Source organism: Trachemys scripta, chromosome 6, assembly GCF_013100865.1.
Source record: "Trachemys scripta elegans isolate TJP31775 chromosome 6, CAS_Tse_1.0, whole genome shotgun sequence".
Lineage (NCBI taxonomy): Eukaryota > Metazoa > Chordata > Testudines > Emydidae > Trachemys > Trachemys scripta.
Window position 1 is genome coordinate 10,701,622 of NC_048303.1, and position 20,489 is coordinate 10,722,110.

At 44.2% G+C, this 20,489-nt stretch overlaps 1 protein-coding gene across 1 annotated transcript in view; it reads right to left on the reverse strand.

Moving 5' to 3' along the window:
• LOC117879576 (lipoxygenase homology domain-containing protein 1-like) overlaps positions 1-20,256 on the reverse strand; it is a 61,925-nt gene extending 41,669 nt beyond the window's left edge. The window contains exons 1-4 of the mRNA XM_034774849.1: positions 20,035-20,256; positions 17,353-17,480; positions 12,640-12,757; positions 2,010-2,187 (exon numbers count right to left, since the gene is read on the reverse strand). Of these exons, the coding sequence (XP_034630740.1) occupies positions 2,010-2,187; positions 12,640-12,757; positions 17,353-17,480; positions 20,035-20,142 (532 nt within the window). The 5' untranslated portion in view covers positions 20,143-20,256. The remainder of the gene's footprint in view (positions 1-2,009; positions 2,188-12,639; positions 12,758-17,352; positions 17,481-20,034) is intronic.
• Positions 20,257-20,489: the final 233 nt, after the last annotated feature.

A 20,489-nucleotide genomic window follows, 5' to 3' on the forward strand; every position in this document is an offset into this window, starting at 1 on the left:
TCAACAGCGCAGGGGCTGTCTGACCGGAGGTGGAACAATTCTACAGTGTCCCGGTAGGTAGCAGAGTTTGTGTTAATGTTTAAATTACTCAAATGCACCCAGAGGCTGTGGAGATGGATGCAGAAAATAACTCTATAATGAGAAATAAATGGTCCTGATTCTGCATTTCTTTACAGCAGTGGAGTTCAGTGGAGTTACTGCTGGTTTACATCGGTATGACAGTGGCAGATGCATCATGCTCGACATACCGAACAAGCAATTTATTACCTAGAGAGAAGGGCTTTTCCTGACAAGTGCGTGGTTCACAACTTGACCCCTTCCCAGATATGTTGGCTAAAGCGCAGCATCATGCAGCCCAGTGTATAATTTGATCCAAACTCATCCTCATTGTCATCTGTTCTCTCCCACCAGCTGCCATGGATCATAATGAAAGAAAATGTTTCATCATTAATACCCATCACCCTTCATTCAACATGAAGAGGAGGTGAGTCTGCTGCTGCTGTCATCTCCCATTCCACTCTCATTTCTATGCCCCTGGCCTTTGTGAGCCAGGGCTGAATTGCAGAAAAAGTTGACACTATGCTCATACTGTTTATACCGGATGGAAGGTCAGGCACACAAACACATCCTCATACTCTCTCTCTTGTTTTTAGTACTCCATGACATGTTTTTAATGTTTTGCAGCGCTGTTGGTCCCAGGATATTAGAGAGACAAGGTGGATGAGGTAATATCTTTTACTGGACCAACTTCTGTTGGACAGACACACATTTTTCAAGGTACCCAGAGATCCTTTTCATACAAGATAGACCTCACCCACCTTGTCTCTCTACATGTTTTTAAGGCATGCAGTGGGCAGCAAGGCAGCAATGTCACTAAGACACCTCGTCAGGGGAGATCTTTATATTCTAAACACAAATCCCTCACATGGTGTAAATTCAATGCTAGAAAGGGGGAAATAAAAGAGAGCTGAAGACTGAGCAACGTTGGAAGATCCAGAGCAGGGATAAGCCAGTCAGAAAGTGTGTGTACGTGATAAAGTGGATCTTGCCCTGATTTGGCATTCAACGAATGTGTAAAATGAGTGTAAGATTCACAGAGTGTATCTAAAGTGGATCTTGCCCTGATTTGGCATTCAGCGAATGTGTAAAATGAGTGTAAGATGCACAGAGGAGTTGGAGAGAGGATCCCATGGAAATAGGCAGTGATCCCAGCTAATGGCATTGCAAGCCCATTTTACTGAGATATTTGAAGCTCTGCAACTTTCTTCTGTCATTAACTGAACTTTTCCAAAGTTCCACAGTCTGGGTCTTACCCTGGGGCTGGCTTTTCATGCTCTTTACATACTTTGCACTTTCATAGAATCCGAGAATTTTAGGGCTAGAAGGGACCTCAAGAGGTCATCTAGTCCAGTCCCCTGCACTGAGGCAGAACTAGGTATACTTAGACCATCCCTGCAAGGATCTCAAAGCACGATACAAAGGAGTGAATATCGTCAGCCCCATTTCACAGAGAAATACACCACGGCACCAAGCAGTTAAGGGAATTACCCAAGTCACACAGGAAACCTGTAGTAGGTCAAGGAATTGAACCCAGATCCCAGAGCCTTAACCACAAGAACAACCTTCTGCTGTACACAACAGCAGGACCTGATCAAGAAAGGACCAGTGACAGTAGCAATGTGTCTAGCAATTGTTCTCTATTGATTCTTTAAGGGGAAGCAGCTGCATTATTTTTAAATTAAAAAATAATTTAATTTAATTTAGTCAAATACAGACCTAGAGGCTTAAAATTATATTTGCTCTGTAGCAGATTTCCTGTTCTCCACTGCATAATGTTGAGTTTCTGTAATAAAGACACTCTTATCCTCCAGGAATTTCAAGGTTCCAGGACTGTAGGACCAAATTCTGCCCTCAGAAATAGCATAATTTCCACTGAAATATGAGATTGTATCTGTAGGTAAAATTTGAGCCTGGTGCTAGAAAACCAGAAATTGACAAAATGACCCTACCTCCAATATCACTGGTTTTAACCTGAACAGTGTATGTGGTATTCTCCATCATCTGCTCTTCATTTATCACTGCAGGCATCTCGCACACAAGAGCTCCCTTAGCATTTCTGAGCTTGGACAACCATTCGCTGTATGTAAACGTGGTCACTTCTTGATTCGACAGGTTCTTCATGATGATCTGGGGAAACGAAGGAAATTTCAGCCATGGTTAAAATAAGGGCAGAGATAAGGCTTAGAAGTAGCACTGTGCAGTTGAGAGCGGATAGAATGTTTGGTAGAACTCTGGCCACAGACCAGCACCGAGTCCAAAACACACGTATTCAGGTCACCAGCTCCTTTTGAGCAACTTTTACTGGTCTCATGATGGTTCCAGTGGGATGGGAGAAGTACTGTGTGCTGTTCTTGAGCTAATCCTCTCCATAAGGCTGGACCTTCGTATGATGGAAAGGCAACGGAAGAATTGGAGAGGTATTCCAGAGGACACCAAACAAAAATCTACGGGTTACTTTGGAGGGGGGCAAGGCAAACAACAGTTTATATGACTAACTGGCAGAAGCAGAAAGTACACAGAAGTGAAGCAGCACATCAGGAAGTGCTGAGCGGCTGCACGAGCCCCCGCAAGAGGAGGTTGGCATGGTGCTGCCTGATCGGCATATGGCAGTGTTGCCAAACTAGAGAGATTTAAAAAAAAAAAAGCAAATGTCAATTGAAACAGAAACTCATGCAATAATTTATCTTCAGTGTAAGACGCAACCAAACCCTGTTCCCAGGACTCGTGATCCCGTGCCCCACACATACATTCTGGCACCATTGTGAGTAGCATCATATCCTGACAAAAGCTTACAGGAAAATACTTGGCGCGGGAACAGCCAGGCCTGGATTCACAAAGGGACTCCGGCATTGTGATGCAAAGCATTGCAATGCCTAACTTTTGGGCACCTAGAAAAATCACAGCACAACACTGCAATTCCTGAAGCCTGAGCTAGGTGTCTAGGCTCCCCTATACAATGACTGGGGAGAGGTAAGCACTTTAGATTGCAATCCACAAAAGTCAGCACGGTAGGCAGAGAGCTGCCTAAGCTAATGAATGGGTGATGCTGATGAGAGGCGTCTTTCTGAAGCCCTAGCCCTCTCATGGGAATAGGCGCCTAAGTCCATGCTGGAAGGAGTCACTGATCGCTGCTAGCAATCCCTCTCCTGGAGTATGGCCACTAAAGTCATTCCTTGTGAGCATGATTTAGGCACCTGCCTCCCTCCACACAAGATGTGCAGACAAGGAAGTGGTAGTGTCACCCACCTAATAATTTTTTGCACAATGGTTAGAAGACTCACCTGGGGTGGGCGAGACCGCAGTTCAATGCGACCCTCTGCCTGAGGGGGAGAATGGATTTGAACAAGAGTCTCCCACCTCGCAGGAGCATGCTCTACCCACCCTGCTGTGGGCTAGTCTGATGTTGGGGAGCTCCCTCAATTTCTCCTCTTGAAGCTTCCATTCATTTCAATGGCAGTTAGGAGCCTAAGTACCTTTAAGGAGCTAGGCCTCAGTGCCCATGGGTTGAGCCCAATGTTATTTTCGTTGCATTTGGATCAGAAGGGTTAGGATCCTAGCATTGAGGTGGGGCTCTTTTTGTTTGTTCTCTCTTCTTTTTGTTGAGAGCATTGGCTGCTGGCTTGCCAACGCCAGTGGGGCAATGGATTGTGTTTCAACTATTTTTCAGCACTGCCCCCTAAGGCTCTGATGTGAATATTTAAATGTTTGTACATCTAAATATATTAATAAGTGAGGGTTGACCCTATTAGGATTTTGACGGGAACGTCAGTATCTCTATAAGAGGGTGGCCTTCTCCTTTAAGGTTCAGGAGACCTGGAGCTAGCTAGTCAGCCCCTCCCCTGCCCCCGTGCCCTAGTTAGCTGCCGCAGGGTCAGGAGACAGCCTGAAATTCCTGGGTCTCAAACAAGGATTAAGAAAAGTCAGTTTGTGGGAGGAGCCACAAGTCTGGGCTCTTGTGGAAGGCTCTGAAAGGACTCCAAGGAAGTAGCCTGGGAGTCTGGGCTCTACCCAGAGCAGGGAAGATGGAAAGGTAACCAGGGCTGGCTCCAGGCACCAGCTTACCAAGCAGGTGCTTGGGGCGACCACTTCGGAGAGGGGCGGCACGTCCAGCTGTTCAGCGGCAATTTGGCGGATGGTCCCTCACTCCCGCTCGGAGCGAAGGACCTCCTGCTGAATTGCCGCTGCAGATCACGATCGCAGCTTTTTTTGTTTGTTTGTTTGGCTGCTTGGGGCGGCCAAAACCCTGGAGCCGGCCCTGAAGGTAACCCAGCGTAGCTGAGCTTGCGAGAGGGGAAGCAGCTTGACAGACAATCATAGAATCATAGAAGATTAGGGTTGGAAGAGACCTCAAGAGGTCATCTAGTCCAACCCCCTGCTCAAAGAAGGACCAATACCAACTAAATCATCCCAGCCAGGGCTTTGTCAAGCCGGGCCTTAAAAACCTCTAAGGATGGAGATTCCACCATCTCCCTAGATAACCCATTCCAGTGCTTCACCACCCTCCTAGTGAAAATTTTTTTCCTAATATCCAATCTAGACCTCCCCCACTAGAACTTGAGACCATTACTCCTTGTTCTGTCATCTGGTACCATTGAGAACAGCCAAGCTCCATCCTCTTTGGAGCCCTCCTTCAGGTAGTTGAAGGCTGTTATCAAATCCCCCCCACTCTTCTCTTATGCAGACTAAATAAGCCCAGTTCCCTCAGCCTCTCCTCATAAGTCATGTGCTCCAGCCCCCTAATCATTTTTGTTGCCCTCCGCTGGATGCTCTCCAATTTGTCCACATCCCTTCTGTAGTGGGAGGCCCAAAAATGGACGCAATACTCCAGGTGTGGTCTCACCTGTGCTGAATAAAGGGGAATAATCACTTCCCTAGATCTGCTGGCAATGCTTCTATCATGCAGCCCAATATGCTGTTAGTCTTCTTGGCAACAAGGGCACACTGCTGACTCATATCCAGCTTCTCGTCCACTGTAATCCCCAGGTCCTTTTCTGCTGCTTAGCCAGTTGGTCCCCAGCCTTTACCGGTGTATGGGATTCTTCCGTCCTAAGTGCAGGACTCTGCACTAGTCCTTATCAAACCTCATCAGTGTATCTACCTCTCCCCTCAGCTTAGTGTCATCTGCAAATTTGCTGAGGGTGCAATCCATCCCATCAGCCAGATCATTAATAAAGATGTTGAACAAAACCGGCCCCAGGACCAACTCCTGTAGCACTCCGCTTGATACTGGGTGCCAACTAGACATCGAGCTGTTGATCACTACCTGTTGAGCCTAACGATCTAGCCAGCTTTCTATCTACCTTATAGTCCATTCATAAAGTCCATACTTTTTTAACTTGCTGGAAAGGATACTGTGGGAGACTATAACAAAAGCTTTGCTAAAGTTAAGGTATATCACATCCACCGCTTTCCCCATATCCACAGAGCCAGTTGTCTCATCATAGAAGGCAATCAGGTTGGTCAGGCATGACTTGCCCTTGGTGAATCCATGTTGACTGTTCCTGATCACCTTCCTCTCCTCCAAGTGCTTCAAAATGGGTTCCTTGAGGAACGCTCTATCCCAGAGCAGAGAGACTTAAAGGGAGCTCAGAAGGTGGAGTCCAAGGGGAGCAAAAGAACTACTGCCAACTCCAGCCTGTGTGGGGAAAGCTGAGAGGACCCACCTCAGAGGAGACAATGGAGCAGGGAGCGCCTGCAATGCCATTCTTGGCCAGCAGGGGGTGTTATAGGGCAGGCACACCCTGTGACAATCCTTCACTTTAAAAAAAAAGGTGTTTCAGGAATAGTGTGTATAAATACAGCCCCAGTAGTCTGCTGTGTAGTTAAGTGAATACCATCACTGGCAGGAGCCTTAATCTGCACCCAAGCAATTTTGCAATTTTATTTTGCTCTGAGTACTGTAATGGAGAGGTTTGGTACCTCAGTCATTTCAATTTACCTCTCCCCACATCTCCCAGAAGAGAGCAGCCTGAACAGCTTCCCCCGGGGGGCCTGCAGACTCCCCAATGTACACAAACCAAGGCTGGGGTAATTGCCCTTGTGCCCAGCACACGTGTAGAAGAATCCATAACGAGGTTCTGATTCTGTGATTGTTCTCATCAGGACACTGAAAAAGGAAAGAGAATAACCCCCTCTTCCTTGCAAAGGGAGAACACTTGCGGGCTCTGCTTTGAATGAGTGTATGAGTCTATGAACTCTTGTGGAATTTTTATAATATAAAGGAAAATTCTAACCGAACAATGTCAACTCAGATGGTTGCATTCAGGATGGTTTGTAGGTATTGGGTGCAATGCAAGGAGTGCTTTATTAAGGCAGCTTCATAGCAGACAGGGCATGGATTGTACAACCCCCAATGAATCAAATATCCAGATTTTTAACCCTAACCCGAACAGTTTCCCATTCTCTCACCCAGCAAATCCTCATCTCCTCCCATTACTTCCCAACCCTCTACCTTACCTCCCAGAGCCATTGGGATGCTTTTCCTTCGCTAGCAGGATCCTTGGAGGGGACTCATCAGTAGGGGATGTGTATAACCATTGAGGCACTAGGTGGAGCTGCCATGTGGCCCAGAACCCAACAACAGCAGGAGAGTTGTAAAAAGTGGCCTCTAATTTTGAGTGCTTTGAATGTTGGGTCTTCTGACTTCAGCCACCCAGGGCCTGATCTCCTGAAGTGCTGAGCACCCACAATTCCCGTTGGTGATATAGGTGCCCAACGTTCTGAAAAATCAGGCCTTAAGTGTCTCAAAATTGCATCACCCCAAATCAGTGGCAGGTTTTGAATTTTTCCCTAAGCTCCTCAGAGCTTTCAACCCCTTACCGTATAGCCCCAGTGCTGCAAACTGTTGTGTGCACACATAGGGATCTTTTTGCAGAACTGGGGACTAAGTTTGTAAAATGGCATGTTAATATCTGGGGATCTATAAATAACAATGAACAATGATGGCTACTGCTCAACATGCTATGCATCAATGATCTTGATCCCATTCATATTTGAAGTCATAATTTAAAATCCATTTTTAAATATTTTAAGTCTTACTTTTAAATCCGTTTGCATTTTTAATGCAGTTTGGATCTTAAGTATCCGGTTATTTACCCCACTGAGCTTCTGAATGGGGGGTTGCAACGTATCTCAAATAGAGAAAAAGAATTCTGAAGAAAAATATCTTTTCTGCTGGTAAATTGAGAGGTTTGGCTATGTACATCTTTGAAGCATTTTAATTGGTGTTTATACACTTCTATTTCTAGTAAACTAAAAGCAGCATAAATTATGATCAGCGAACTGTTTACAAAAAGACCAAAGAGAATTAAAAAGAACGTTTATTGTTATTTCAACAGAACAAGAAAACTGAGAATGTCCTATGGCTAAATAGAGCAACAAATGGTTAATTATGGGGTTGATAGCTTAATCTAGCTTCTCATTTCACCATGCTAGTTAGCACTAACTGTGAACCATCTGTCTGAGATTTTAGCAATATCCCCACATGTATTTCATGATGTGGTTTTAATATGCATTGCTGAGAGAAATGGTTCAGATCAGTTTTCATGTCACACCAAGCTACATACATTTTCCAATTCGGAATACAAATCAGGACACACAATGGCTCCCTCCTCCTGTTTTATGGATCACTCCTGTCCTGGTTCACTTGTTGAGAATGTCATGTTGTACTTTTACCTCAGGAAAAAAGAATCAATAAAGAATGTTCCAAAAATTGCACTATAGCTAACAGAGAAGTTCAGCTTTCTCAGCTTCTTTCCTCTCTCCTGTATTTGTGTACTAAAAAGGAGATGAGGGCAAGATTTTTACAAGTGCCCACATGGCTTAGGAACCTGAACCCCATTTTCAAAAGCATTTCAAAAGAATTTGGTGCATTAGTTGTTTGTCTGTCTCCGTGGGTATGTCTACACAGGGATAAAATACCCGGGGCGTGACGGTGGCTGGCTGAGATCAGCTGACTACGGCTCACAGGGTTCGGGCTGTGGAACTAAAAATCGCTGTGTAGACATTCAGGCTTGGGAAGGAGCCCGAATTCTGGAACCCTGCACCCTGGCAGGGTCCCACAGCTCAGGCTCCAGCCCCAGTCCGAATGTCTACACAGCGATTTTTCAGCCCTGGAGCCCGAGCTCCATAAGCCCAAGTAGGGTGGCCAGATGTCCCCATTTTATAGGGACAGTCCCGATTTTGGGGTCTTTTTCTTATATAGGCTCTTATTACCCCCCACCCTCTGTCCTCACTTTTCACACTTGCTGTCTGGTCACCCTAAGCCCGAGTCAGCTGGCCAGGGCCAGCAGCGGGGTTTTTTAATGCTTGTGTAAGACATACCCTGTGAGGCTGTGTGGCTGGGGGTTACCAGGTGAACAGGTCAGGCCAGGAGAGGTCTATTTGTTGCATCTCCATGAGGACCATGTGGCTGGGATTCTTTGATCAGATCTGGTGTTCGAAGTCTCTGATGGGATAAAGCTAAGCAGCAAGTCTTAATATATAAGTCAGTTGCCAAGTGATCATTTAAGGAGGCGAACAGGAGCGGTAACCAGGGGAGTTTTGGAGGGAATTGGAATAGGAAGTGTGGTTCCTTCTGTTTTAGGTATGGTTCTATGCCAGGTAGTGGAATCTGAATGACGAGAGAACAACTGCTGTGTTTTGCTTTGGATGTGCTATGTTTTCCTTTCTGCTGGAAGACAGTCAAGATTTCTGGTGCATGAAATGCAAGCTGGTGGCCATACTGGAGGACGAGATACATAGTCTGGAAGCACAAGTATCAACACTGTGTAGTGTCTGAGAAAACAAAGTCTTTTTGGACAACCAGATTCAGAAATTATTGCCACAGATTCCACATGGGGAGGGTTTTCCATTGGAGAGAGTATAAACCAAAGAAGAAGACAGGCAATTTAAGACCAAGAGGGAGGAAAGAGAAACAGGTGGCATTCAGTCCAGCTAGAGTCAGCTCAGTGAGCCAACTATCAATGAATTTATCTCTAGAAGAATGGAACAGAATGCTACAGGAGACATACTCGATGGACCTTCTTGTGATATGGTATGAAGCAATCAGCTACCAAGAGAGATTCTTCAGCTGTCCTAAGAAGACAAGCAATCATCATTGGTGACGCCATATTAAGAAGAGTGGACAGAGAATTCAGCAAGGGACTTCTTAGTTGGAGCAGCCACTGTTAAATTAACAATCCAAGGGGAGGATGGTAAGGAGGTAAATGTTGTACAAACTCAGCCTGTAATGAACAAATTGAACCAATGTGACAAAGAATGTAAAGAGAAGGAAAATTTCAATTGCTTACATACCGATGCTAGGAGACTGGGCAATAAACAATTAGAATTGGAAATGCTCACTGAGAAGAAATATGATATCATTGGTATTACTGAAACCTTATGGGACACCTTATTAGAATGTTCAAATCATTACATTGTTACAACCTGATTAGGAAGGATAGAGTGGATGAAAGAGATGGCACCTTACATTACAGATACCATTAACTTTTTTATAGTTATTGATATCTCAGAACCACTGGGACTTGAATGCAAAATCAATGCTCTAACTAACAAACCCAGGAGAGGGTACTGGTGGGGGCCTGTTACAGACCACCGAATCAAACTAGAGAACAGTATGCATTACTCCTTAAGCACCTCTATGTAATGTGAGTGGAAATAAAAATTATGTTTTCACATTCTCAATTTGAAAATATGTTGTAGGTCTCATGCAGCCAGTAGTAAAACATCTTAGTGTTTCTAAAATTATAGCTGGTAATTTTCTAACACAAAATGCAGCCAACATAAGATGACTCTATTTCGTACCTTGCTAATGTGGATAAAGATGAATTAATCACCCCAGTGGGTGGTTGCCTAGGGACCAGTGATCATGACCTAATTATGTCTAATGTGGGCCAAAAGAAGACAGTTCCATGCAGCAGTTATTCAAAAGGGTTAATTTCCTCAAACTGAGGAAGATGAACAAAATTGATTGGGAGGAAATTTTAGACAGAAAAATGTGAATGAAAATTGGGAGTTGTTTAAGAGGAGGATATTAGACAGCTAAAAAGCCACAATTCTACAGTCAAGAAAGAGGACAACTTTGGGTAAAAGCCCATCCTTGTTAAGTGGTGAAGGCAGCAATTAGAAAAAAAATTCCCAATACATAACAAATGGAAAAAATGGGGGGTGGAGTAGATAGCAATCAATATAAATTATAAGTTACTATGTGCAGAAAATTGATAAGGGAAGCTAAAGTCATCATGGAAAAAATCCATGGCTAGTAGGGCAACGGAAAATAAAAAGGAGGATTTTTTAAAGTATATTAGGAACAAAAGAAACCCTAACAAAAATATAGGACCATTACTAAATGAAGATGGAAAACTTGTTAATAATGATGTTGAAAACGTAGAAATGTTCAATAAATATTTCTGTTCTGTATTTGGAAAGAAGCAGCTTGATGTACTTGTATCACATGAGGAAATTGAAGTACTTTCCAATCCATTAGTAACGAAGGAGTATTAATTTAATTGGGAGTTAGGCACCTCACCTGCCTAGGCACTTTTGAATATCTCATTAGGCAGCTATCTGCATCTTGAGGTGCCTAAATACCTTTGGAAATCTGGCCCTTAGAAACCTACGGCTCTTAGAAACGTAACCTTAGAAATCTAAGTCTCATTGAAAATGTCACCCAATCACTCTCTTCCCCTTAAAGAATGAAAGAAAAACTTTAGAATATTTGAGCTTGACATGCTTTGGGGAAAGCGTAGAGAGAGGTTAAGAACTCTGCCCTTACTGAATCTGCCAACTGACAAATGAGGCTCACTCAGAGTAACAGAAATGACCCTGCAATAAAAACTGTTACAACCTGAATTTGGGTTCAAATGTAGAGCAACTTTCCTGTGTCCTGAAACAATGACCATTGGGCTACAAATATACCACAAGGAAATTAGGACAGAAGAAGAAGCAGAATAGTAAATTCCCTGGCGTCTCAGGGCACATCCACACTACAGACTTAAGACAACCTATGTTAGGTTGACCAACTGTGGTGGCTGATGTCCACACTACCCTCTTTCTGTTGGTGGTGCGTGTCCTCACCAGGAGCGCTTCCACTGACTGAAGAGGGGCAGTGTGGGGGGCTGAGAGCCAGGGCTTTCAGCTATGCTCAGCTCCCCGCTCCCAGCTGGGAGTGGGGGCCAGTAACCCAGGCTTCTGGCCTCCCCATTCCCAACTGGGAGCAGGGGCCAGCCATCCGGGCTTCTCACCTCCCCGCTGGGAGCTGGGGCCAGCCATCCGGGCTTCTCACCTCCCCGCTGGGAGCTGGGGCCAGCTGCCTGGGAGTGGAGAGTCGGGTGGGCGCAGCCTGGCGGGGAGCCGGGGGCAGCTGGCTCTAGTTGCCCGGCTTTCTTGCCAATTTCACAGCTGCAGCACGGAGCTCCGAAATTGAGAAGACCGCCAAGAGTGTCTGCAGCTGTGAAACTGACAAGAAAGCCAGACACTCCACCCCTTCCCGCCCCCTCCCCTGAGCCTGCCATGCCCTCACTCCTCCCCCCCCCACCCCCAGAGTCTCCTGCACGCCACGAAACAGCTGATTGGGAGGTGCGGAGAGGGAGGGGGGGTGCTGATTGGTGGGGCGGCTGGTGGCGCTGGGAATGGGGGGGAGAGAGGGTGTTGATGGGGGGCTGCTGACATATAACTGTGGAAGAAGCAGCATGTGCCCCCCTAAGTATCTGCTGTCAGTGATACATATGGTGATGGCCTTTGCTACATCCCATATTTGAAAACCCCAATGCAGTGCTGTCCCATCTGCTTATTGATCCCTCTTCCCAGTGCTCCTGCCTGGCCGTGTGTGTGTAGTAGGAATGGAAAGACGTTTCCTACAGCCGCCCATGTTTAAACCATGATTCATTACTGAGAAAATATAGCAAGAGTAACTATTACTGTAGGGCCTACAAACAGGATACTCTATTTTACTCATTTTGATGAGCGAACATTAGCACAGTTCATATAGATCTGCTGGATCCACAGATCATGCACGTGCATTAGCAATAATCCATAGTTGCCATATGAAAAAAGAAAAAAAATGGCATGGGGGAAGGGAGATGCATTCCACTTTTACAGGATTTACAGTTGCCCAGAAGTGTCTTTTTATAATGTACCACCCAACTCAGCTGGTGCTATTTACCAACACTTGCTAGTGAATGATAATTTCTTCAATACAGACAGAGCAGCTCCGTTTTTCTAGAAGCTCTCACTACATCATACAGTCCATAACATATTGCAGGTGCACTGGCACTGAGCCAGCGTTCTTTCCTAGTGAGGAAGACAGACGTTTAACAGCAGAGAGGCCATTTGGGTAAAGTTATACCTTGCATTTGTTTCCCTCCTGCACCCCGCAACCTCCTGGTCTCAGATTCTGCCGGGACAAGAATTCAGAAATGGAAAGGAAAGAAACACTACAAGAATGTTAGTTATGGTGTGAATGAGAAAGGCAACTGTTCCTACTCACAGCTTGGTCCATTTCTGCTCTCCCCCCACTAGGGCTTGGGCCTCGACACAACAGAGTTCAGATTTGTGTACTGCAGGAAATAACCACGTTACCTTTTCCAGGAACCAGTCTGGGCGTGTCCCCTTTCCATCAGTCCGGATCCTCATCTTCCTGAGTGGTGCAATATCTGCAATCTCCATGATAAAAGTGTCCTCCTGACCTCTCTCAAATCTGGAGAAATTAAAAGGTCACGCAGGTTTTGTATTATCTGGCTTGGTTTCCTGTGCTGATGCATTCACCATGCGCTGTGCATACTACAGCTCAAACCACGCCAGCAACCTCAGTAAAAATGGTTGTAAACCACCCGTTCTATGTGCACTGTTTTGGACTTAAGTTTTCCACTCTGGTTATTGCATGCTAGCATGGTTCTGGCAAGCTTCCCCTGCCCAGTTTGGACAGGAATTCTTTTCCCCTGAGAATTAAGACAATCCAAACCCCGCTGTAGGTTGCCCAAGCTAATCTACAGCATGGCTCATTACCCTGGTTGTAACACAGATATAACTACGTTTACATGGTGTACATGCAAACCGTGTTACTAGTAAAGACGGGACAAAACTACAAACCCCATCTACATATTCCCAAACTTTTTGAGAGATTGACTCTGGAATTGAAGTTTGCAGATTGAGGCCATCTCCTGCTACACCTGGGGCAGGCTAGCGTTTGGAAACTCGGCCTCAAGCCATCGGTTGTATTCTGTCATGCTGTTGCATTATGGGGAGAAGAGGGTATAGGGAACATTGGCCTTTGCTGCTGAGGAGCAACAGGGGAAAAAAGGGCCAACTAATGGGCTGGAATGTGCATCTTGAATGACGTAGTACATTGGTTAAGTGTATATCTAGTTCCCCAGCTGCTTAGGATCTATGCTTACAGTGAGAAATCCTGGCCCCGTTGAAGTCAGCAGGAGTTTAGCCTTTGAATCAAGAGCGGCCACTGTTCGCCTATAGTGCGAAGCATGTGTTATTGCAGGCTCTCTACAGCCAATGCATCCCCCAGGGAGGCCCACCCTGTAATATCCCACACAGGCTGGCAGAATTGCTGTAGACCTACAAGAAAATAGCCAACTACTAATCACTAGCTAGCATGGCAGTTGGAGATAGGAGTATTTGCATAAACTATCCCCCCAAACACCAGTGGAATGACCAGCCACCACTCTGGCTCCTCTACTTATGTGTTGTATGGTCTTCCCCTTTGTCCAGCATTTAAAAGTTCTGACGGTGAGCTTTTTTAGGGACCAGGGCATGTGTCTTCTCATGTGTTTGGACACAGCTTTGTACACTGTGGGCACTACTACAGCCTAGATAATCGATAGTAATGGTACCCCATTTCTGGCAGTGGGCTGTACCTGCTACCAGCTGTGCAACTCTGTGATATGAGGGGGAAATTTCTTTTCAACCTCTGGTCAGATTACACCCTATAGAATAAATCTGATTATCCCTGAGCCATCATCTCAGCCTGCATAGCTGCAGATGCTACCAATAGTTTTGGCATGAGCTGCAAAATTTTCATCCAGACTTTAACTTCCCCAGACTTACAGAGGCATCAGGTGTGGGGTTTGGACTCAGGTCCATTTCTAATTATTAATGATTAAATTTACCTCACCCTCACCCTTTTGAAAACGTGTGCTATGTTCTTTGCCTCAGTGCCTTTCTCTGGTAGTGAGTTCCAAGGCTCACGATACACTGAAAAATAATATTTCCTTTCATGCCTTATGTGGATTGATTCTCCAGTTTCTAACTTTATAAGACAAAATGAAAAGGAGTAAACCATCACTTTTCATTATGGACACTGTTGTTCGTAAAGCTTTATGCCCCATCACACTTCTGTCCTTTCCAGGCTAAATAACTCTAGTCTAAGCAGTCTCCCATCATCCCGTTCTTTCAACCTGCTGTCATCAGTCAATATCCTGTTCAGAATTTGTAGGTTTCATATCCAACCCATTACTCACAAGAACTCATTACACTGTAGGGAAACAATCACCCTAAGGAGATGGACTGGAGGACCTAATAGGTCTTTCCTATCCCTAATTTATATGAGCATGAACATAAGAATTGTAAATCTGAATAAAAACTGGGGGTGATAATACTGGAGGAGATAAAGTATTTAGCAAAATGTCTTCTTCAGAACACTGAACCATTTGTCTGCCGGATTTCATTAAGTTTTCCTATCCATGCCTCTACCTATAAATATTTCTATTGCCTACAGGTCTTGGCAATAAACAGTAATGTAACTAAAATCGCCTTAAATCTGTGACAGGTTAGAGAGTTGTTTCTTTGTAAGGTGGCAAGCTCCTGTCAATGAGCTGGTACTGGATGGCCCCAATAAATATGAACAATCTTGTCTCTTTTAACAATCTTGTATTCAGTGCCTTCTCCTCCCTCCCTCTCTGTCCAGTTGTGTGATGACTACGGATGTTTCCGTATGGGACTTGAATCAATGGAAGTTTGTGTTGTGAATTGCTGGACTGAGAGACAACAGGAATTACAAGTAAACAGGCAATGTGCACATTGTGTAAAGTTCCCTTTTGCTGAGGGTGTTAAGGACAGCCAGGACAATGCAAGTAATAGGCAGGTTACATCAATCTTGGGTCTGGAATGAGGGCCTGCAGTTGGGCCTGGAGCAGCTAGCTAACAGCAGTTGACACCCCTAATCAGCTAGATGGTCCTATTGCTGGAGTGGCATTGCCAGGACTGCTCTGAAGACCACTAGTAGCACTCAGCCAGGGGATGCTCAATGTGTATGCCCACAGCGTCAATCGCTCCTGTACCTGCCTTGTTCTCAGCCTTGCTCCAGTCCTGTTCCTGCCTTGTTCCTACCCTGCTCCAGTCCACTCCAGCCCTACTCGGTTTCTGACTCCTGGTTCCTGACCCTCAGCTCTGGCTCCTGGATCTTGACTTTAGCGCTAGGCAGGACAGTGGCTGCTCCAAGCACTAGGCTTGACTGCCCATGCCCTGATCTGTGACATCTTGTGGCAGAGCTACAGTGTGTGCAAAGCTGCTTTATATATTGCACACATTAGCTGTTATTCCTTTGGAGCCATTGTACAACCAGCTGCTTCAGTTGCTTTTCACTATGTTTTGTGGGGCCCGGTCTTGAAGAAAGGCCTCTGTGGTGACTCACGGCACACAATGTAGTATGTGGTGGAAAGGTCTCTTTAAAATTAGTCATAGAAGCTCTGTGAGCCTCCCTCAGGAGTTACAATAATGTAAGTTATTTCTCGGCTTATTCAGTCAACTGGGGGAGTTTGGGATATCTAGAGCTATCTTGAAGGACTCCTCTCCAGTGACTGGGAGTCTCTTCCCATCCCTCATAGGTATTTTCAGCTGACATGGGACTGGTTTTGTTTCTTAAACAAGAAAAACAACGGTCCCCCCGGGGTTGCACATTGGGCTTAAAACACCGGAAGACAGACCAGCTAAGTGTAGGGAGCTGCAAAGGGCAGCAGGCGGGGGAAGCTCATCTGCTGGTGCTCTTAGGTTAAAAGCACCTGAGCATGCCTGGAAACAAACTGTTTTCTGCATATCTCTATCTGGATCCAAAAGCTATGACACTCTGTCGCCTGCATGGCTCGGAAGGGAGCATATCCACTCTGCTGGGTTGGGTCCTTTGAAGATGATGCAGAGATTTTAGGCAGGGGTCAATGCGTTCTACCTTTCCAAAACAAAGCAACAGCACCCTTCTCGTTGCATAACGAAACATGGGACGGCGTCAAGGTCATTTGAACACACTTGCCCATGGAACTATTCCTTACTGGCATCTGCAAGTATAACGTCTCTTCATCATCCTGCCCACAGAGCTCTTCTTTTCAGTAACGCTAGTCAGTGCACGATACCCAGAATCAGAACTCAGTCAGTTAACGTGCGATAAGGCAAAAAGGTCCGGTGTCCCCGACAGCAAACTGGATCTAAAGTCTAGGGCTGGATCCTTGGATCCTGCAGCACTCTAGTGGGGCAGCTTGGAAACGCTGTAGCAGCTTCGTATAAATATTAAAAATTGAGGGGGTTATTTAATTAAAATTGAAATGGAATATTATAATCATTGCTGTCGTCCCTGTGATATTCATTCCATGCTGTCCTCACATTTTGACAAGGTACCACTGGATGGCAGAAGTTATCAGAGGGGATGCTGGAGGTTTTGGCAGCTGAGTAAGGGTCAGTTAGAACTTTAAGCACCTGGGGAGGCGATGGAGTCAGATTAGGACAATAGGGTAAATATTTTAGCTGTGTCCGTGAAAGTAATCATGAGTGAAATAGTTACAAAGGTTATCTTGAGGCTACAGAGTACATCACCCCTTGGTAGGGGTGGGTCAGTCCACACCTTTCTGTCAGACTGTCAGCAGAATTACAGTGTCGGTTTATGTTCAATTTGTGAAAGATAAATTTAGAAAACCCCCAAATCTTAGATTCTCCTGCAAAGGTGGATTCCACATCAGATACTGCCCCTATGATACCATGGAATATATAGGATCCTGGCTGAAGCTGACTCAAGACTTTAGTAATCACACTTTTCCTTATACTGTCTAGTTTTAAGACTGCACAGAAACAGGATAAACTCCAAGACTTGTGCAAATGCCAAAGGATGATATATCATTTGTTGCACAGTATATTTCTTCCTAGTGCTCTGTTAAGTCCAATACCACAACTTGGAAATGGTCAATGGCCCTTTTGCCATTTACTTCAGTGGGAGCAGGGCCCTGACTGTGTTTAAATTTGAAAGCTGAGCTTTGTTGTTGCCTGTTTTTAAGGACCAAAGACGACAAGATACTGTACCTCTCTCCATTTTTTTCCAGCCGCATCTCCTCCGTGTTCCCGCTGGACCCAAAGAGAGTCATGTAAATATTGGTATCCGTTCCAGCATTTTGGATGTCTCCAGTCACAACTGTAACTTCATATAGAATCTGGCAAGGATTGAAACAATCATGAAGCATCTCACTGCAAACAGCTGTTCTTGATCCAAACAAAAGCCTAAGCAAAAAGCTAGCCAGGCTCTGCAGTTTGTCTGCTTCTTTAAGTGCAGTTATCATAGCCCAGTACCTTTAAGACCAGTTCCCTTTATACTGATATTTTCTATTGCAAAGTTACTGGCCAAAACGTATCATGAAATATTTTCCTTTTTCATCACCTGATCCTTTTTAGTGGGTTTTGACAGCCCACACGATGTGTCCGAGTGTGAGAGAGACTCTGTTATTACTACACACATACACACTTTGGAAGTGATAGGCATCTGATGAACTGCAGAGGCAGGTGATAAATGGCAGTGATCATACAGCTTTGTCTGTTTCACCTGCACTCTGCCCAAAATTCCATCTCCCTCTAGACTGTTCTGATATTCCAGTCCCCCAAGCAGCTTCAAACCGCTGCCACTTTAAAAAATCAGCTTGCTAGGAAAATGTTTATTTCTTCTCCTCACATACAGTATCCCCCCAACCCACCTCCCCAAATGTTACTGCTCTGATGCCCAAAGTGGACAATTTTCAGTCCTGCTTCAGTGACAGGTTTAAAGCCAGATACGTATCTCGCCACACTGCAAGGCAAAAACTGGGTGTCTTCGCCATGGCAAAGTGGCGATTCCCACTTTCCCAGTGAGATACACAGCACTTGCATCTAGCTCTGGAAGGTCCCAAGATATCAGACTTTAAAGTTGTGCCAGCTTATGCATAGGAAGCTACTTGGGGTCATTTTCAACATATTCGTTTTACTTTATTCTCTTTCTCTGAGACGTGAACAGCTGGACTCATGGGGTAAAATATTTCAAAAGCACCTAAGTGATTTAGGTCCCTGAGTCCCAATGCTCAATGGGACTTTGGATAACATTTTCAAAAAGCACCTAAGTGACCAAAAGTCCCTCTGAAAGTCAATGGAAGTTAGTTATCTAAGTCACTTAGGCACTTTTGCAGATGTTTTACATGGTAACTAAGGCGCTTGGGTTTATCAGTGGAGGGATATCTGAAACAGTCCCAGTACACTGTACTCCTTATTGGTGTGATACATTATGTAGGTTTTATAGGCATCAGTCATGGATGCCACATTATTCAAGAGTGTCAAAGGAATAGGAGGGAAAATAAATTAAAACTGATACATTGAAATTATGCAGCAGCTAATTGCACAGGAGGTGAAGAAAAATCATACCATTAACTATGCAAAAATAGTTAAAGGGTGCCAGTCCTCACCAATGCCAACAAATTTGGAGTTTCTGATCCAAGCCATTTATAAGGAAAGATGGGACAAAATATGTTATGAACTGTTTGAATAGTGAAACCTACACTTCAGTATTTGAACTCTCAGCTCACAGTCACCGTCCCTAATTTCCCCTAAATCTTCCAGCAAAATTCTGGCATAACATGACATATGAGATTTCAGGTGGGTGGAATTACTTTTGGAAAACTTGGCAAAGTGGTGGGCAACACTGGGCTTTTAATGGAAAACTAGGCTTAAACCTTAATTAGCATCAATATTGATTTATGGATGACACATTAGATGACGTCTCCAGTATGAGTCTTTGAAAGCTGCAAAAGTGGAAGTTAAAGAACTGGTGGAACATTTCAGATAAAGTAGATCTTAGCCCCAGTTTTCTGCCCAAAGTCTTCTTTATGAGTGCACTAGGTTCTACTGTTGAAGACTGTGTGCAGTGGCTGTGTCTGTCAGTAAAAAATGTTATTATACTTCTGTTTGTCTGGGGTACAAAAAAGATTTAATGAGTAAATCTCATTTGGTTGGAAGTCAGGAGCAATGTATGAAATTACTGTTTTACCAGCAGGGTGATTTAGCTGTGAATATAGATTTACCAACAGAGATTTCAGACCAACACTGTATGATTGTCTCACTCGTCAACATTATTGTCTGCTAGTATTTCCATTATGAATCTTATTTCCAAGGACTGCATAATTCAGGCTTTTTTAATTTGTATTGGTTTAAAATATAGCACACAACATCTCATCTCAAATGTTTTTGTCTTTCCTAATTTTTCTAGGCTACATTTGATTTAAATCATTTGGTACTTGATTCAGAGATAAGCAAAGCTATAAAAGTCTCATGGTTTCCAGATGCTTTTTTTTAATTGAGCAAAAACAAAAAGAAATGTTTTTTGAAACACAAACTTTGTACAGAAACAAACTTCAAACTTCGTACACACAAAAAGTCACATCTTACTTTGTTAACTTTGAAATGATCTCCTGTGCATACAAAATAACAGATTAGAAATTATTTTTTTTAGAATTGTAAATATATACAGTGCTTTATAACATATAATGATACTAAGCAAAATATTATAAATAAATAATAAAGATACCCTTTAAAAACAAGAAACCCAAACCTCATGTAGAAAGTACAGTAATCTACAAATGTATTCACTGTAATTATGTTATAATCTGTTACCATATATGGCACATACACACTTATATAGATGTAGGTTTTAATTTAATTGCTAAAGAGTAAAAAGATCTTAGAACATACCTTGTGGCCAATGGTAACACAATCTGCATCCAGGATGTTGAAGACACGTGAAGTGAGACCATCCCCGCGGTCCCTGGCCAGCCAGCATTTACAGACAAAGGTATACATGACCCCTTTAGTGGGTACAATGAGTGTTAGTTCTTCTACTAGCCAGGAGCTCTCTGGTGTGGCACCATCATGACCCAGCTATGACATTCAGACAGATAAAAACATTGACTGTTAAAGGAAATGTAGACATATCCAGGGATCCTAATAGGAAATGATCAGACCAGAAGTTTTAATTGGTAATGACAGCCAAAGCCAGTTTATTTCATGTACTGCTGAAATGCAGCCACCTCCAGGAGGAACAGAGCAGCTGTAAAACAATGCATGACATTTCTACACGAAAGAAAGGATGTCAGTATCCTCGGCAGTTAATATTAGTTAAGGTGCTCAGATGTCATACAATGGGGGAC